Source organism: Buteo buteo, chromosome 22 (genome assembly GCF_964188355.1).
Source record: "Buteo buteo chromosome 22, bButBut1.hap1.1, whole genome shotgun sequence".
NCBI classification, from domain to species: Eukaryota; Metazoa; Chordata; class Aves; order Accipitriformes; family Accipitridae; genus Buteo; species Buteo buteo.
The window spans coordinates 12,703,713-12,722,209 of NC_134192.1; the positions used below are offsets into that span (position 1 = coordinate 12,703,713).

At 46.7% G+C, this 18,497-nt stretch overlaps 1 protein-coding gene across 2 annotated transcripts; it reads left to right on the forward strand.

Annotated features, from left to right (window-relative positions):
* Positions 1 to 4,032: 4,032 nt before the first annotated feature.
* Positions 4,033 to 17,351, forward strand: PRPS1 (phosphoribosyl pyrophosphate synthetase 1). Of its 2 annotated transcripts, XM_075053666.1 has the most exons (8): positions 4,033 to 4,122; positions 4,787 to 4,984; positions 7,830 to 8,013; positions 8,354 to 8,452; positions 10,278 to 10,402; positions 12,159 to 12,332; positions 13,015 to 13,174; positions 14,636 to 15,261. In XM_075053666.1, the coding sequence occupies exons 1-8, from the start codon at positions 4,115 to 4,117 to the stop codon at positions 14,702 to 14,704; spliced, it is 1,017 nt and encodes a 338-aa protein (XP_074909767.1). In that variant the 5' UTR covers positions 4,033 to 4,114; the 3' UTR covers positions 14,705 to 15,261. The 2 variants fall into 2 exon arrangements, with proteins under 2 accessions (XP_074909767.1, XP_074909768.1); XM_075053667.1 differs by lacking the exons at positions 4,033 to 4,122; positions 14,636 to 15,261 and adding an exon at positions 15,268 to 17,351 and having other exon boundaries at positions 4,660 to 4,984.
* Positions 17,352 to 18,497: the final 1,146 nt, after the last annotated feature.

Consider the following 18,497-nt stretch of genomic DNA (forward strand, 5'->3'; position numbering starts at 1 on the left):
GCCTCCCACCCCTTTTCGGCATTCACTTTTTTTTCCAGCTTCTACTTTTCTTTCAGCCACCAAGGCAAAAGGCAGAGCCTTGTGTTATTCCTAACAGAGCCGGCTGTGAGGCAGTGCAGTCATAAAGCAACAGAAAAAAAATAACCCTCAGCCACAGGCTTTCTATATGAAAATGTGCCCTTGATTAAGTGGTGGGTGGTAATTAAGTGGCAATTGTATGCAGGAATGTGCTAACAGAGGGATAAGGGCTACTTGTCTTGACGGACGTCACCATGAAAGTTGATGGCATTAATGCGCTGCTTAAAACTTCCTGGAAAATGTATTCTTGGGGCATGAAACACAAATGTATTTCTGATTAAATGCATCTCTATAGAATCAGGTAAATAAAAAGGGGGTTTTGCCATTTGTGGGCTTTCAGGTTCTCCTTAGTTGGACAGTGATTTACTTCACAATTTTCAAAACATGAAGGAACACAGCAGCTCAGGCTATGAGCTTGTTCTTTCTGCTACCAAAATGAACTCGTACATGTCCGCGTTGTAAACCACCACAGGAAAATTAAATTAAATACTTTAGATTGGAAGTAGATAATTCAATTTATTATATTTTGCTTTCAGAATGAAGCAAGCCAACTGGAATTAGGTGCTTTAATTTTGAGAAAGGGTGCCCACGCAAGAGTTGAGATACTCCAATCCACTTTAACACCCAAACTTCACTTAGGCTGTGGTCATTTTCCTGAGCATCCTTTGACAGACAATCTGACTTACAGGTCAATGGTTTTCAACTACGTAGTCCCTCGCTTCATCCTATTTAGGCCAAGAACGAGATAAACATCTCCCTCTTCAAAGCTGGTTCTCCTTGTCCCTTCTTCAGTTAATGGCAATGCAAGCTGCTAATAGACAAGCTATGGCTGAGGAACCTCGGGAGCAAGCTTTTTGGCTTTGTTTGACTAAGACTTTGGTGGATTAAGAGCTTCTTCTCAATCAAATCTCTGAGATTATCCTGTTCCAAGAGCTTTGCTAGCGATAGTGATAAATCGTTAAGGCCGATGGACTTTTGTCCTCATAACCAAAGTGCTGTCTAACCTACAAAGACATTGTGGTAGCTGAAACACTGAAGGGTAGCAGGGACTTTTCTTAGATGGCACTCGTGGCCATTTAATGCTGCTGTGAGCAGTGCAAGGCAGCAAGATGACGCAGAGCTGGAGAGACTATAAGCGGCCACAGCACCCAGCCCCTGGCTGTTAGCCTTTGGGGAAAAAAAGAAGGTGTCACCCACCAGCAGTGCCGCAAAATCTCCCCTCCTGGGGGAGCAGCTACCACCAGCTTATTGGAGTTCCTGAGAGCATGCTTGGCCTCTAGCTCAGAAAGGCAAAAAAAAAAAAAGTCTTTGATTTTACACATGAAAGGTTGCCAGTCCCTGGTTTACAGGATTAAGGATCTAATTTCATCTTTTGTCAGATTTTTCACTCTTGCAAATCTCATCTCCGTGATCCCAGGAGGAAACTGACAGACATGCTACTTCAAAAATCCTGTTTAGGGAAAACTCAGAGTTCATCAATGAGAGGCATAATTTGCATGTTTTAATATGCCTTCTGCTCCCTTCAGCTTCAGGTTCCCAGTGCCTGTTTCACGAATAAACAGGGAGGGGACAGGGATGTTGAGGCACAGAAGACACTCATTCTGCATGCAAGAGCAGGGGAGGGGAAAATGGAATTTAAACCAAGACTGAAGCAAATGGTTCAAAACCAGAAACAAGTATTTTGGGGACTGGAAAGAAGTTATCTATCTTCCAAATTCTTCAAACTGCAATAGCAGCAATAAACCTTCTGTAGTCTGGTTTGCGGGGAGGAGAGGCTTTGAAGTTATTTTTAGACTAGAAGCTTTATCACTGGAAGTATGTACAGAACAGCCATTGCAAATTTCCAATTATCCCAAATTATCATTTGAAAAAAAAGTTGTGAACTGTGAAAGGCCCATGTAAGAATGCCAACAAAATGGCTGGATTTTTTTAGGTGTCTTCCATACAAAAATACAGGAGTCATTAGTAGGGAGTGGTTACAGTGATGTGGATTTTGTGCAAGAATATGGCTGCTAGAAATTTGGGAGGTATCCACAAAACCCATCACTTGAGCCACCAGGTAGCCATCTGACGGTGAAGTTTTTTGTGTTACTAAGATGAGCAATGTTTAGCAACAAATTAGAAGCAAAGGGCTGTATTCTTCCTTTCCCATTCCTTGGATTCACTGTATGTCACAGCATTTCACAAGCTGCTATAGTTACACCAAAAAAATCAGAATTACCATATATTGATATTCCAGTTCCCATCAATGCTAAGTATGGGAATTAATATATTTTAATCCAGATTAATTCCCAGTTTAATGACACCCTCCAAAGGGTTATAGAAAACCTCCTAAAAGTATGATTTTGTAATCATTAGTTTACTGGCCCTTGGGAATAGCGACAGCAGCATTTTGGGCCAGGATAGTGGCAAGACGAAATAAAGAGAATGAGGCCAGCCTCTGAATTGCGGACTGTTTCTTCTGGTTGAATTTTTAAGGACTCAAAGCAATAACTTATCAATGCCAAATTCATTGCAGAAGTTTGTTGTCTATGAGACAGTCAAGTAAAATGAGTAGGAATTGCACAACTGCATGCAAATTTTGAATAACCTGTTTGTGGCTTATTATTTAAAGACCTTTAAACACAATGTTTATTTTTGCAAAAGCTAAATTAATCTGCATAATGTAATCATGTACAGGCTGAAAGTTCACAGGAGACTAATTACAGAATTAGGTACAAAACCCTGATTATAAATGTAAAAAAACCTCAGAAATTAAATTAAACAGTCTGTTAAAATAGTACCCACATGGGTTTTAACAGTGATTCAGAAGACAGAAAGAAGCACCTCTGTATTTGCAATTCAGAGTATCCACCACAATTACGATTTTTTGTAATCTCAAAACATGGCCAAAGGCTATTTCCAACAGACAAATAAACAGCAGAAAGTATTGCTGCAAATTCTGAGGACAAGTGCAGAAAATGTTGATTATGGCTATCATGATATTTTTTCCTGAGTTTGCAGTGAGACCAGTCGGACTGGCTGTACGTGCAAGTCAGTGCTTCTTCACACATAAAGCCTACTACCATCGTTTCACTTTTGCAATGGGATCAACTCACGATTCAGCCAAAGGAAAAGAGACTGAGGACATCATACTTGAAAGAAACGGCAAAGAAAATCAATTATTAGTGTTTTTGTAGAGTAGAAGTTTGCAAGACGAAAGAGCGAAACGTTTATCTCCTGGTGAAGAAGGTTAGCACTGTCCTTCCAAAATTAAGAACTTGCTCCCACTTGAGAACGGGGACACGTAGTCCCACCCAAGCTCTGAAGCCAATAGCTGGGGACCGCTCCCAAGCGCTGGGCTGAGTGCGGCCGGTCTGGGCGCAGCTGCTCGGGCAGCAGAGCTCCGTTTCCCCGCTGTCCTCGGCTCTGCGCGGCCTTCGGCTGAGGCACCTGGCCTTCCGTTTGTGCTGAAAAAGCTACCGTTTCTCCTAACGAGAACCTATTCCCTGTGAAAACCACAGAGGAACACGAAATGGCGGGGCCCAGCGGGCACTGCTGTGCCTGGGGCTCCGCAGGCCGTCGCCTCACGGCTCGCGGGGGGGGGGGGGGGGCTTTGCTTGGGGGCAGCTACGGCGCAGGGCGAGCGAGGGGACCCGGGCGGCGCGTGGCCGCCCCGCCGCAGCACCCCGAGTCGCTCGCGGCGGTGCAGCGGCCGGCGGCGGGGGGGGCGTTGGGGGCGGCCGCGCGGCGCTGCCCGAGACGCAGCGGGGTGACTGACCCCCCGCGCAGCGCTGGGGAGGGTGCGGCAGCCCGGCGAGGCGGCGCCTGCACAGCCTGTCTCGGGGGGGGGTACCGCGCCTGGCGAGGTGACGCCGGTACAGTGTGACACGGCGGTAGAGCAGCCGGGCAACGTGACGCCCGTACAGCATGCCACTGGGGTACTGCATTACGCCGCGGTGCTGCGGCCCGGCGAGGTGACGCCTGCTTAGCGCAGGGCAGGCCCCGGCAGCCCGCGGCAGCGGAGGCAGGAGGCAGCGGGCGCAGGCACACCGGCATGCTGAGGTAACCCCCGCCCCGCCGCCGCGGGGCTCCTCACCCGCCGGGGTCGGAGACCGGCGGGGGACGCGGGCACGGCGCCCTGCGGCGGGAGCGGGGCCATTTTCTCTGCCGCTCCCTGGGGCCCCCCCTGAGGGAGGGGAGCCATCATGGCCGCCGGGGTGGGGGTGGGGGTCGACTGTCAATCATGTGACCAACGAACTCCGTCCCCGTCGTCCCCCCACCCTCCACCACCACCCAGCCCCCCCAGAGCCACGTGGGGCAGGGCCGCCGGCCAGCTCCGGCCGCGGCCGCCCTGACCAATCGCAGGCCAGGCGGTCAAGCGGCGGCCAATCGCAGACCCCCTCCTGCCCTCCGCCCCACCCCCTGGAGGGGCTGCCGAGCAGCCGCCCCCGCCTCCCGTCCCCACCCCCCGCCAGGGGCCGTGGTCGAGGCGGTGGGCGGGACCGCAGGGAGACCTGCGGGCCACGCCCAGCGCCCGTCCGCGGCAGTGCGGGGGCGGGCGGGACCCCGCCCCCGGCCGCCACGGAGCCAATGGGAAGCGCGCCGAGGCGTGTCCGTGGGGGCGAGGAGCCGCCGCAGGGCCCGCGCGGCTGGCGGGAAGGGGTAAGATGGCGGAGTAGGCGCGCGTCGGCGTGGCCCGCGCTCACCGTGCCGCGTCCCCGCGCAGGAGGCGGGTGGGTCCCCGTGCGGCAGCCGGTTGCGGCGCGAGGCGGAGCGGGGAGGAGGAGGAGAAGGCCGCCACCATGCCCAACATCAAGATCTTCAGCGGGAGCTCGCACCAGGACCTGTCCCAGAAGATCGCCGACCGCCTCGGCCTGGAGCTGGGCAAGGTGGTCACCAAGAAGTTCAGCAACCAGGAGACATGGTGAGGCGGGGGCGGGGCCGCACTACAGCTCCCGGCAGGCCGCGGGGCGCTGCCGCGCTGGGGTCCGCGCAGCCGCCGCGCTGGGGGTGCTGGGATTTGTGGTGTGGGGCGCGGGGTGGGCCCTGCGGCCGGGGCCCGGCCCCGGGGGAGCGGCGGCTCGACGGGGGTCGCGCTCGGAGACGTCCGCTGAGCGGCGGAGCACTCCTGCCCGGGCCCCGCTGGGGCGGCGGGCCTGCACCGCATCCAGCCCTTCTCCTGCGCGCAGCTGCGCAGCCCGCGGGCAGGGCCGCGGCCGGGGCCGGGTCTCCCTCGGGCGCCCTCCAGCCAAGGGGCAGCCGCGCAGCGCCGCTGGCTCCGCTCGAGCCCGCTCCCCGCCCGGAGCCCCGTCCTGGGCGGCACCGCTGCGGCGGCACGGTGATCGTGCCGCCGGGCCGGCGCTGGCGGAGCGCTGAGTGAGAGCGAGCGGGAGCAACCGGCGCGGTAACGCGTGACTCCCGGGGCAGCCGCGGAGCCCCGGGGAGGTGGGCTCTCGTGGGCGGGAAGAGGCCGGGGCCGCGGCGCTCCCTGCAGAGCTCCCGGCGGCGGCGAGCCATGTGGCCGTGCTTCTAGCGGCCTCCGCGGAAAAGCGCCGGCCTGCCCGGCGGGCCGTGCCGCTTGGTGCTGGGCTGCCGCCCGCGGGTTTGGTGGTCTGGCTGCACTGGGGGCCGCGGTGGTGCTACGCGCGGAGGAGAGGGTCTGTGTCACCCGGCCGCTACGGCGGGGGTCGGAGCGGCAGAATTCAGCAGCCGGACCTTGCCCCCTCCACCCCAAAAGCTAGGAGCTGGTAGGAGCGCACCTTCTGGGGTTCCAGCCACGCTGAAGAGCCTCTTCCGTGCTTAGGCTAGACACTGACGACTTGAGGCGTGACAGCTTGGTGCTTAGTGTGTAGCTGGTGCCTTTAAACTACTCTGAAGAGCATCAGAAGGTTAAAGATATTGATAAAATTATTCAGGGAAGATAAGCGGCTGACACCACCTTGCAGCCCGTGATGCAGTTGCAGTCATGCAGTCTGTGTTGCCCCCCAAGCTCTGAAACCTAAGATTCGTCTAGTTTTCTGTCTCTATGCTTTATAAGTCTTGCCACCATCCTGCCTGAAGAAGCTAGAGGAAAGGAGAGGATAAAAATTATTTGGAGCCCTTAAACCTTGGTTTAGAGAGGTACGCTAATCACATATACACCACACAGTATAATACAAAGAACCTTGAATGACTGGTCCAACCCACTTCTTTCTTCAGGAGACAGTAATTTTTTCCAGGAGAATCCAGGATGTACACGCGACATAGAATATTATGTTTCTGTTGCATGGGTATTGATTGTAACTGAAAATTTCAGAGGTAGTACAAAGAGTTTGAGGAGAGTTGTAAAAAAGAGTCTGTTTGATTTACAGCCATTGCAACTGCACTGTTCTCATTGCCCTTTATCAACTGCTCTTATCCATCCAGTTAGCTAGCCAGCAGGTTCTTATGTCAGCAGGTAATGTGACTTTAAGATCTAATATACATCTTATTTACCCCAATAAACTGATAGCAGATGCTTCCCAGATAAAGTAATATTATTTTAACAGAGTAGTTTATTGATACTTTTGTACAATAAATGTCCTGAATCAGTTTAATATTAGGCTGTTAATAAGCACAGTTGGAGATGACACTTGTATGCTAACTACTGTTCATTTACACACTTATCTAGCAGAAAGTTCTCATGCTGGCTGAAATTCTTCACAAGAAGAAGCATCTTGGTGTATGCTGTAAGATGCAATAAAGATGATAGCGGTTTGTTGATGGATATTGAGCAGTAAGACTATAAATACCTAGCAGTTATCAACATTTTGAAGAAGAGGGGAGGAAGATCAGAGAATGAAATATTAAAATTAGAAATCTACCCTAAGGTGCTCTACAAATGAAGCCATTAGGAGTGGGTTGGGTGATTGTCTGCTTGTTTCTAGAGTTTGATGTGGCGGCAGTCTGCAGAGTGGGTGAGCATCTCTAGCGCAAGAAGCAACGAACTGTGGAAAAGCTCTGTCCTCAGTAGACTGACTTCTGGTTACTTCCAGATGTGTGGCAGGCTTCTCTGATCCGAAATGGTGGAAGTACTTAGTAGTTAATCTGTTCCTATGAAAGGCCTTATGCAGGATTGTCACGTATGAAACCTCAAACCTAAGAGTACTGCTTGCTTTCCAATTCTGCCTCTGGTGCAGGTGTCTTGATACACACACTGAAGCTGGCAGTTTGCTGCTGGCAAACAGGACCTTTGGCTTGTATTCAGTCCCTTCATCAGCAAGGATTAGTGTGCATTACATCCAGGAGGAAGTTAACCCCAAAAGCCTTTCCAAAGTGCTGGAGGGCTTCTCTGTTCAAGCCAGTGAATAGCTGTTATGACTCTAAATCTAATAATAGGCTGCAGTATAGCTTCTGGTAGAAGTTTGGCTTTGCTTTCTCTGCTGACAGGCTATCATCCTTGCTTCCTTTGTACACTGCTGCTTTTAGCTGAGGTGGTTGTACTTCTTTCTGGTACAGGGGGAACGAGGCCTCTTCTGGGGTGTTTACATACTTAGCTTGTGTTGAGATTGAGACTACGTGCTGAGTGCTTTTAGCCTTACTGACTGAACCATTAAATTTGATCAGTGAGCGATGTAAAATAGTTACTGAGCAAATAAGCAACAGTGTTCCTGCTCAACACCCTTGATTATATGACACTGTCACCCACAGACCCTTGGGAATGCAATCACTTGGTTGCTCTGCAGGCATACGTAATGGCTGTGTTTTAATTTCTACTTGGATACAACTCTCCTTTCCTCATCTGTTCCCAGTGTGGAAATAGGCGAGAGTGTACGCGGGGAGGATGTCTACATTGTGCAGAGTGGCTGTGGTGAAATCAATGACAATCTGATGGAGCTCCTTATCATGATAAATGCTTGTAAGATTGCCTCAGCCAGCAGAGTCACAGCTGTCATACCCTGCTTCCCTTACGCTCGGCAGGACAAAAAGGACAAGGTAAGGGATGGGGTAAAGGTTTCTGCTGGGAAGATGAATGCATGCCTTGAAAGTCCTGACTGCTGGATAGGGATTAGATGAAGCTGAATATGTAGAGGAGGAGATAAAACTTATTTTAATTTCTTTAAACCTCAGGGCATTGGACTGCAAATGCATCTTTTCATAAATATCTAGTTCTTCTTGAAAGTACATGAAGCTGTAATCACCTGTTGATGAAAAGATGCAATGTTAATGAGTACTCCTTTTAGTAACTGCTTGTGAATCATTGCCTAGAAGTGGAAGACTGACGTCTTGATGAAGGAATTGAACTTGTCTTAAATACTGTTTTTTCCTGTACCAGAGCCGAGCTCCAATATCTGCCAAGCTGGTTGCAAACATGCTGTCTGTGGCAGGTGCAGATCATATAATCACCATGGACCTGCATGCATCTCAGATTCAGGTAGGAGCTAAAATCGAGGAAGTACTTACCTGCTCCAATCTGAGCCTCTTTACTGCCTTGCAGGCTTCCCGGCAGTCTGCTCTTTTTAGACACAGCAGTGATCAGGACTTGGGAACACGAGACTGGAAGGGACTTGTAGAATCAGTCAGAAGAGGATGGGGGATGGGTAACATTATAGATGTTCTTGATCAGACTAAGCATATTGAGTCATGTGTAAATGAATGTTGGGCTAGTAAATGATCCGTGCAACTTTATTGCTAAATAGTGACATTGTGTATTCTTAACTGGTCCTTTGAGGAATTTGAGATGGAGAAAGGCTTTATCAAGAGTGTTCTTAAATATCGAGTAGAGCTTTCTGATATTTACCGAGTTGTCAGGGAGAAGTGAGCAGTCCTCTATTTGACACAGTGTCTGATAATACTGCTGCCCTGAGGTTAGCTCTGCCTCCAGATGTACTGGCACAGCTGCTTGTGAGGGTTCTGTTGGCCAGGACAGTGATCTGACAGCTTGCTGCTGACAAGGTGGGCAATCCCACTTGTATCCATTCAGTGCCATCCTTCCAAATCAGTTGGCTTTGGTTCTCTCCCAAGCTGTTGGTGAACTGAAAATTATTCATGGGTTTTGCTGGCTTAGTGAACAGAATAGTCTCACAGAGCAATTGAAATCTTGACCAGAGCTGTGTAAGAGAAGTGGCAAGAGAGTATACCAGGGAGACAAGGGAGAGCAAGCTGTTAAATTATCAGTCTTGTTTCTTTCCACCTTGAGCAAGTGCTCTGAGACCAAGAAACCACCTCGGTGCAACTGAAAGGGGTGTGGCAGAGGGGATGATATCTGTTCTATTGCTGCAAACACTTTGAATCCAGAAGGCTAAAATATCTCCTGCCTGGTGAAGTAGGTGGGCTGGCTGGTTTTTTAACAGTTGAAAATGCAGCCATTCACACTTCGGTGTAATTTCTTCCAGTATAATTTGCCCAGAAATACTTTGTCTCAGATGGGAAAAATCTATGGGGGCACAGCTGAGAAGACTTCCTGAAAGATCATGGAATAAAAGAACAGAGCCCAAGGGGGTATGCCTCTTCCCTAAGAGGCTTGGAGTTATGATGTGTGCCATAGGGTTGACTCACCAGCAGCAGTGGTGAGATTTGATTGAATAATTGGGTTTGTGTATATAAGCTTCCAGCATCTGGCTGGTTTCAGCCTGGTTCTTGTAGTTGCTGTGTTGCTGAGTGCAGAAAGAATGATGGTAGGAAGGATCTGTTACCCCTGTTCCTTGAAGCATTCCTTTAGAGTAGCTGCCCCCACTCCTGCCTATTACTCCCTGTCCAGGATTAACTTCTGGCTTTTAGTGACCTTTGAGGTTTACCTGGAGGAGTCTGCTGGATCAGTGTAAAGTTGTGGAACCAGCTGTATTAGTTTAAAAACAAATGTTACTCAAGCCTTTTTCATAGGTTTCCTGTAGGTGCAAACAATGTAGGTAATGAGCTTTAAAGATTGACTTTGTAAACAGGCAGCTAGCTGCTCTGAAAATGAGTGTGTTTGATGCTGGTTTTCTGCACCCCCTTAGGGATAGAACTAATTCCATGTTGTGAAGGTGTCAAATGTGGAGTGTTATTTATGCTGCTAAACTATTTCTGGCTCTGAAGACTTTTTGCATTACTATTCTGTGTATCCCAAAGGCTACTGCCCTTGCATTAAGGGAAGTAGAAAGGAAAGCTGAAAGCTGTGGAGAGGTGGTGGCTGCATGCCTGATGATATAGAAGGCTTCTTCCAACTGTTTTTGGAATGTGACCTTCAGCTACATCTGTTCCTGTTGTCTTCCTTGCAGGGTTTTTTTGATATCCCTGTTGATAACTTATATGCTGAGCCTGCTGTACTGAAGTGGATCAAAGAGAATATTGCAGAGTGGAAGAACTGCACCATTGTTTCACCAGATGCAGGTGGAGCCAAGAGGTAAGCTGTCAAACAGCTAGCTTGAGGTGCTTCTGTATCTACTTGAATTCCTGAGAGTGCTTGTGACCTTATTCTTAAGACACATGTTCCCTCTGCCAGCCTACCTTCTTTAAGACAGTCTGTGGCAGCTAGTGAAGAGTGGTCAGATGTTCTTCCTAGGGAATGTTTGGAAGGTTTATTAGGCTACATGGAGAATTAAATAGCTTCTAGAATCACAGCTGCACAGGTAGGAATTGTGCAATTACTACATCCCTTGGACTAAAACAGTTTTTTGTGGAAGGGTAGTTTATGCAGGTTGAAGGAGGAAATCAAGACAAGGTTACTGCTGCTGCTTAATGATACATTTTCATCCAGGCTGTTTTCTTTGCAGTATTCAACTTAGTCTCTTGAGATGTTTTCTTACTTTATTACTCTTGATTTGAATATCTAGCTGGGACTTAAGCCTGCTGCTACTCTTCCTCTTCCCTGAGAGCAAGGAAGATAGATGGTTTCTTCCCAAAAAGCAGCAGCATATGTTATAGCACATTTCTACTTTGATAGCTTGACAATCTCCCATCTTTCTGCAGATAAACATGCCAGTTTGTGGGCAGTTCAGAATGTTCTCAGGTGCTTATTAGGAGAAACTAGGCTGTTCTTGATGCTTCTGTATAAGGGCTACATGTGAACATCAAAGGGATGCAGATGTAGTCTTTAATCCAGGACTGTAACACCAAAATGTTGGTGCATGCTGACCTGATTCACATACTTTAGAGTGTTTTAAGCTATCTATTGCAAACAGCCTAGAGATACTACTGCTGTAGGTCATTGTATGTCTTCCTGTAGCTTTGTTATGGCCCGTGTATTGAACAAGACCTTTTGTATATTCAGCTACTTCTGTAGCTTGTTGCATAATGCAGTATATGAAATGCCAAGTCAGCCAGCTATAATATGACTCCTGGAAAAAAAAACCTCTTCAAAAGCCACTTAAACTGAAATGTGTCGATCTTAGCTGGCACAATATTTTGTGGCAGTACTGCAGAACTAACTCATTCAGTAAAACAGTTTAGTTTAACAATCTTGTGTAGGACTCCCAGGCTGATGAGTCTGATCTACTGAGGCTAGGAGTCTACTCATCTCAAGTGTAGAATTTCGTAGGGGCATGTGTATTTTCTTCCTGCTCACTCTTAATACTTTTAAATTCTTTACTATTCATCAGTATCAATATATAAAGTTTAGGTCCCTCTATTAAGGTTGTTCAGTGGTCACTTTAACTAAAGTAAATGTGAGGTGGTGGACTTGCACTTCTTCGATGTGTACTCCTGCCACTGTTCTTGTGCCAGCACTTGTATGCATGACAGTTGAATGCTTATATGAGTGTAAGTAAACCCCTCTTGTAGCAAAACGTAAGCCTTTCCAGTGTAGCATTAAAGATGACAACTTCCCAAGCATTCTAATCACTTCAAGTTTGCCAAACTTGCTGGTTAAGGTTTGTTTTGAGGTTTAAGTGCAAATTAATTTACAGTGGTCAGGATGAAAGGCTGTTTTATCTTAACCTACTTGCTTTCATTGGGAGAGATTGGATCAAAGATTGCAGTTCAACTGCTTGAAGGGAAACTAAGGTGGCAGAGTGTCTTCTATTAATTGCTCGCGAGCGGTAACAGATGTGGTGACAGCTTCTCTTACTGCAGTGGCAGTCTGTGCTTAATAGTTTTAAAAGAGATTTGATTGAAGCTGGTGTGTGGAGTTAAGTGTTGTTTGGAAACTGTTCTCTCTTCAGAGTGACCTCCATTGCAGATCGATTGAATGTAGACTTTGCCCTCATTCACAAGGAGCGCAAGAAGGCCAATGAAGTGGATCGCATGGTGCTGGTGGGTGATGTGAAAGACAGAGTGGCCATTCTGGTAGATGATATGGCAGACACATGTGGTACCATCTGTCATGCTGCAGACAAGTGAGTAGGGCTGACTGATTCTTTCCTAAATCAGAAACCTATTGTTAGTGAATGCTATGTAGTGAGTTAATCAGATTATTTGCATATCAAGTTTCACAAAGTAATATATAGTTTCTTGATTATCTCATGTCATACAAAATAAGTAAAAAGCCTAAAGTTCTCACAGAAGACCATAGTGTCTTTTTTTATTTGAAAAATGCTTGTGTTGAAAGTATGTCTTCCACTACAGTCACTGACTATGCTAGGCAGAACTAAGTGCTGTCGGGTCTGTCAACTTAAGGTCATACATCTTCATTTCTATTAGAAGTAAGCTTTTCAAGCTTTGATATCTTTCAGGCCTTCTACACTAGAAATGCCAGCATATGCAACACTCAGTATTAAGTATCTCCTACCTTGTGTTGGCAAAAATCACCAGAAGGTGATTTGTATGATCTAGTCCAAATGTCTCAGGGCTAAGAACAATATTTTTTCAATGTATACTTTGCCTGTGGTGTATTATATGGTAATTGTTAAACTGTTTTCTTCCCCCAAATCAATAGTGGGCTGGAGGGGGGAATCAAAGATAGCCTGTCCCCTAAGCATATTTTATTGTCTCCTTTCATGCTTACCATGTGCCCTGCACTAATGCCTGTTTAATACTTGCTAAGAATTTCTTATCTTTCTCCTTTCTGCCCCCTTGTAGGCTTGTGTCAGCTGGAGCCACCAAAGTTTATGCCATCTTAACTCATGGGATCTTTTCTGGGCCAGCAATTTCTCGGATCAACAATGCCTGTTTTGAGGCAGTTGTAGTCACAAACACAATACCCCAGGAGGACAAGATGAAGCAGTGCCCTAAAATCCAGGTGAGTGTCTACTTTCTCTTCTATCACTCCTGGGGGGTGGTAGCACTTGTCTGTCCTCCTGTTGGTGCAAAAACTCATAATACTGTTTAGTGTTTACAGCAGTTTCATTGGTACTGGAATCAGTGGCAGAGTTGACTAGTTCTCTTGTTCCTATTGCTGTAGGATAACAGACCTGTTACATTGATAAAATGCACTTCTAATACAGCTCATCTTAAACAGTGCATTTAAGTAAATTTTTTTCAGGGCTTGTTTTACCTAGATCTGATCAGTGAGCTAATGGGGCCATGATGTAAGCAAGCAGTTGTATCTGTACTCTTTGGAGGAGTAAAATGCTGATGACATGTAATACTGAAGCAGAAGTAGATAGGAACTTCTAAAGCTGGTAATGCCAGCTTCAGTTGCCTGTCTATCATGTAATGCCCAGCCCTTTAAGCAGAGTGTCCCTTCCTTTTGTAAAGCAAAGTAGGCCTGGTCTGGGGAAGGTGGATGCTTCATGTCTGGTCATAACAGCAGTGCAGGTGAGCTGGAGAGGGGGTGTAGTCTTGTCCCGTGGACATGTCTTGCTGGTTTGACTAAGAGCAGTTGACACAGCTCCACAGTACAATGTTTAGATACTTGCCAAAGATAAACAAAAACACTTTGCCATCCATGTGAAAGCTAAAAGCTGGTCTCTTGATGTTCACTCTGTGTCTTGGGTTTTCCATTTAGGAAGAGTACTGTGGCATTTTGTTTCCCAAGCTGAGGCTGACTTTCCTGGAAAAAAAAATTGGCTGTACAACTTGAGCTAGGCAGAACTTGAGGATTTCCTGTGTTAATGGACAGCTGGAAGTTGCAGCTTTACCTGAGCATTCAGGCATAATAGGTCCATCAGAAGCTTCAGGTACTACTGTAGTGCATACACAGCCAAGGACATCCTAAATACTAGCTTCACAGCACAGATATATAAGACACAGGCATTTGGAGAAGTTCTGGAAAGTCAATGGCACTGCTAAGACTCAGCTAGTACTGTTTTGTAAGTGTAGCAGATGCTCCCCCATACAGGGATTCTGGTGAAAAGGAAGCTCAGCTGGTTGAAGCTGCATTGAAGCTTAAGCTGCTTTTGGAAGTAAGTTATAAGCTGATTCCAAACTGCTGTTGGGTTGCATTGTATTCAACACTAACTTCTGGATGATATTCCTGCAGCTGAGCACATCTAAAAGATGTCTGATGCTCCAACATCTTTCCAAGCTCCACACTATAGTTAATGTAGACAAAATGTTAAACTGGTTGATCAGTATGTAAATAGCTGTAGCCAAAGATTGCAGTGGAGTATTTTTTCAGACTCTCACTTAACACCTCACTCTTTTAAACTAACATCTGATGTTCAGTGCTGAGAAATACATAACTAAAGGATTTGTCATAAGTCTCATGCCCTGTCTGCTCTGCAGCTCTTAAGTTTTTTTTTTTTCTTTCCTTCCTTAGGAGGCAAACTATCTGGAAGAAAGAAAATGTAAAATATGGATTCCGCTTAGTTTCCTTAATGCACCATGAACACGGTGCTTCTTACTGAGACTACATATATTGAAATACTTTAGCTGCTGGGGTTCAGAGCTAGAGTTTTACTGAGACTTGATTTTTCCCTCCTTTTAACTGGATTACCCCGCCAGGTGGAGCCAGCACAGTGATGGGAGCTGAGCTGCAGCACAGTCGCTTCATCTTTCTTAGGCTGCTGGCAGTGATGGTAAAGCCTCGTGACTCAAGGGAAGCGATCTGATCTTGATTTAGACTCCCCTAACTTCTCTGCAACCTACACAAAGTGAATAAGATAGTCCTAGGGTAAACAGACTGAGCTTAGGGAGTCTCAGCAAAGAAAGGTGACAGTAGACTGTCATCCTGACAAAGATCAACAGTGAAATAATTCTTGTAGTGCTATATGTAGAATATCTTCAGAATTATATGTAAGTAAATCCCAATCTTGTGTAGAAGTCATTTGTCTGGCATGTTACAGATTTGGGTGATGAGTTTACTCCTTAAGTTCTTCCTAACTTACCAGCCATTCTTCCAGGCTTGATGTCTTTTCTCAGTGACACTGACGCATCTTTCTTCCCCTCCAGGTGATTGACATCTCAATGATCCTTGCGGAGGCCATCAGGAGGACTCATAATGGGGAATCTGTCTCCTACCTATTCAGCCATGTCCCTTTATAACAACAGATGCCAGCTGCTGCTTGTATGGCTTTTTTTAAAACCAAAAGTTGTTCAGCTTGTTGTAAAGTTCAGTAGAAGACTCTGCTTGTTCCAGTGCAGTTCTCCACAGCTCCTCCTGCTTAAGTCAGGCTTACTGGCTCTGATCCCAACACTGGGAGGCTGGGGGGAGAAGCTCATCTCCGTAACACTCCAACTCCACCAGCAACCCTGTGCATTGGGGCTCATCAGTAGTATTGACTCTATTCTGCAGATCTGTGGAGAGCGGGACTGACACATGGCTAATTGCCACAGTTACTTTGGGGTGGGGGAGGGAGAGGGTTTGTCTGCGGGCAGTGTTAGATGATCTGGCATGTGCACCCTAAATTGTTTGGGAAGTAGAGCTCCCTAGGACATGGTGATCTGGATCTACAGCAAGAGCCTGAGTGACTGCTGGCTGTCTTACCACTCTATGCCTGACAGTATATGGGGAAGAGCGATGGGGAAGGCTTGTATCTTGGCCAAGCTTGACCCTAGGTGAAGCCCTGGGGGACACTTGGGAGGTGGTTCCGCTACAGCTTCCTCCCATGAAAGGAGATCAGTTTAGCTTGCAAACTTGAATTCATCTTAATTACTGATGAAATTAAATGTCCTATAGCATGCTACACAGCAAAGTGAAGGTGAGAGCATAGTCTGTGCAGTACTGCCTCGCTGTGTTAACTTAGTGGTGAAGGTGCATTCTGGACAAGCATTCCTCTCCCTCTTATGTAGAGGGCTCATGGTGGTTGTGTGCTTTAGTTTCTAGTGTAGGCTAAGACCAGTTCCTCAATTTCACAGCTTACTGTTAGCCTTGCTAGTGACTAGAGGACTGCTGTCATGTACTATAGCTGCACCTTGACTTGCTGTGCAAATCCTTGATTTTTTTATTTTTTTTTTTTAACCAGTACACTAGTAAACAGCCTCTTTATCCCATAGTAGCTTGGTTGTTGCATCTAGCAAGTGCCTGCTCGGACGCTGGGGTGACCTAATGCACAACAGCTTTGTGTCCAGCTGTCTTAGCCTCTCATTGCCTGCAGTCCTATTGTCCTGTAAGTTACTGACACATTCTGGTTGCTTGTCCTGGTCACTGTCTGCCTTGCCTTGAAATTGTTGCTCCTTGCAAAAGATCTTAAACCAAGGAGCGTAGGAGGTTGCAGGACTACAAAACCTGAAGAAGCCCTTGGGGTGGGTCTGATGCTGCTAATGAGTTTTTACAGCAATGGGTTGAAGAGGCTGGTGATACATAGTACTGGGAAAACTGTAGATCTAACACCAACCTGACAGGCAGCAAAGTGCCTGAAAGAAAAATACCAAAACTAGAGCTGACTGAGGCTCCCAGATATAATAATTATCATCTGAAACTTGAATACTTAGTAACTGTACCAGACAATCGTAAGGTAAACTGTTAAGTCTCTCCTGGACTCTTATGGGGTTATAGATGAAGCTGTTTTTATGCTCTGGTTTTTATAAGCACTCCTCTTTTATTTGTTTTTGAGCTGGAGGAAGGGAAAAAGGGAAAAGAAGGAACTTGAAACTACTTGCTAGAGTAACCAGCATGGCTTTGAGAGGCTAGGGGCTGGGGTTGGGTATAAGTGGAACTAACTGAAAGACTTGGTCAAGATCTAGGGGAGTACTTCTTTAGTTGTGCCTTTTACTGAAGAGTTCTCTCCCTTCCTAGAACTCCTGTCCTGTGGCAATGTTAACACTTCTATTACAGTGTAGGGTTTTTCTTTTTGTATAAGAATTGGTGTTTGTCTGGAAAATGTGTGTGTCTTGCTTGTTTGCTTTGCATCCTGCACTGAGCTCTACTGAGAGTCTGATTCCTGCCTCCTGTATTGGAGCCCCTGCTGCCGCACTGCGAATGCCCTAAGACCCAAGAGCCAGGACATCGGAGCAGCGGTGTGAGGATTTTCAGCAGCATTTGTGTTTAAATTTAAGACCTGATGAAGGAATTAAACTTTTATTTAAAAACCATGGCCTCTGCCTATAAATGCTTTTAAAAACCTTACAAAGGTGATGTGCATCTTCTGAGTAGGATCAATTGCAAGGTAGATCATGGAGTAATGTTATTTGGAAGGGGACCTTGGAAGGTCATCTGGTTTAGCCCTCTTGCAGCAGGGCTGACTTTGAGGTTCAGCTTGGCTGTGCTCACATGGCATAGAAGAAAAAGCTTGGGACCAGGCTGCTTCTCTTAGCAAGTAGTGGCTTTTGTCTGTTTCTGATTTTTTAGACTTAATTGTTAGAGGTGGTAGTGCAGTTTCTCTTGTACTGTTCAATTATGTATCTGAGCAGATCTGTTCACATAATGTTCAGGTAGGGGAAGACCTGAATAGTTTAGCAAGTACGAGTGAAGAATTGCTAAGTATCTTGCACAAAGCTAATGATCAGAGGCAGCAGGATTATGTCCTGAGAAGTGCTTGTTCTAACTAAACCATCATCCTTTCTCATTGTATATTGTAGACTGGGAAAGTATAAATGAAGTCGGAAGGATGACATGGTCTAGAGAAAGGTCTTTGGCCTTACTATAGACTTACAGGCCTAGATTGAACGTTACCTCAGAAAACAGACCGTGGCCTCAGGTAGACTCTGAGGATCACTACTGTCATTCATCTGTTAAAACATATTTCAGTACTGGCCAATGAATAAGTGAACTGTGTATTTTATTTTTTTTTTCCTCAAATAGCAGGGGTGTGATGTGGGTCTTGTCAGGGTGATGTAGCAGGCTGTTGTAGTTTAACCCCAGCCAGCAACTAAGCACCACACAGCTGCTCACTCACTCCCCCTGCCCTGCAGTGGGATGGGGGGGGGGAAATCAGGAAAAGAAGTAAAGCTTGTGGGTTGAGATAAGAATAGTTTAATAGAACAGAAAAGAAGAAACTAATAATGATAACACTAAGAAAATTACAACAGTACTAATAAAAGGATTGGAATGTACAAATGATGCACAGTGCAATTGCTCACCACTTGCCCATTGACACCCAGTAATCCCTGAGCAGTGATCCTCCGCCCCCACTCCAGCCAGTTCCTATACTAGATGTGACGTCCCATGGTATGGAATACCCTGTTGGCCACTTTGGGTCAGCTGCCCTGGCTGTGTCCTGTGCCAACTTCTTGTGCCCCTG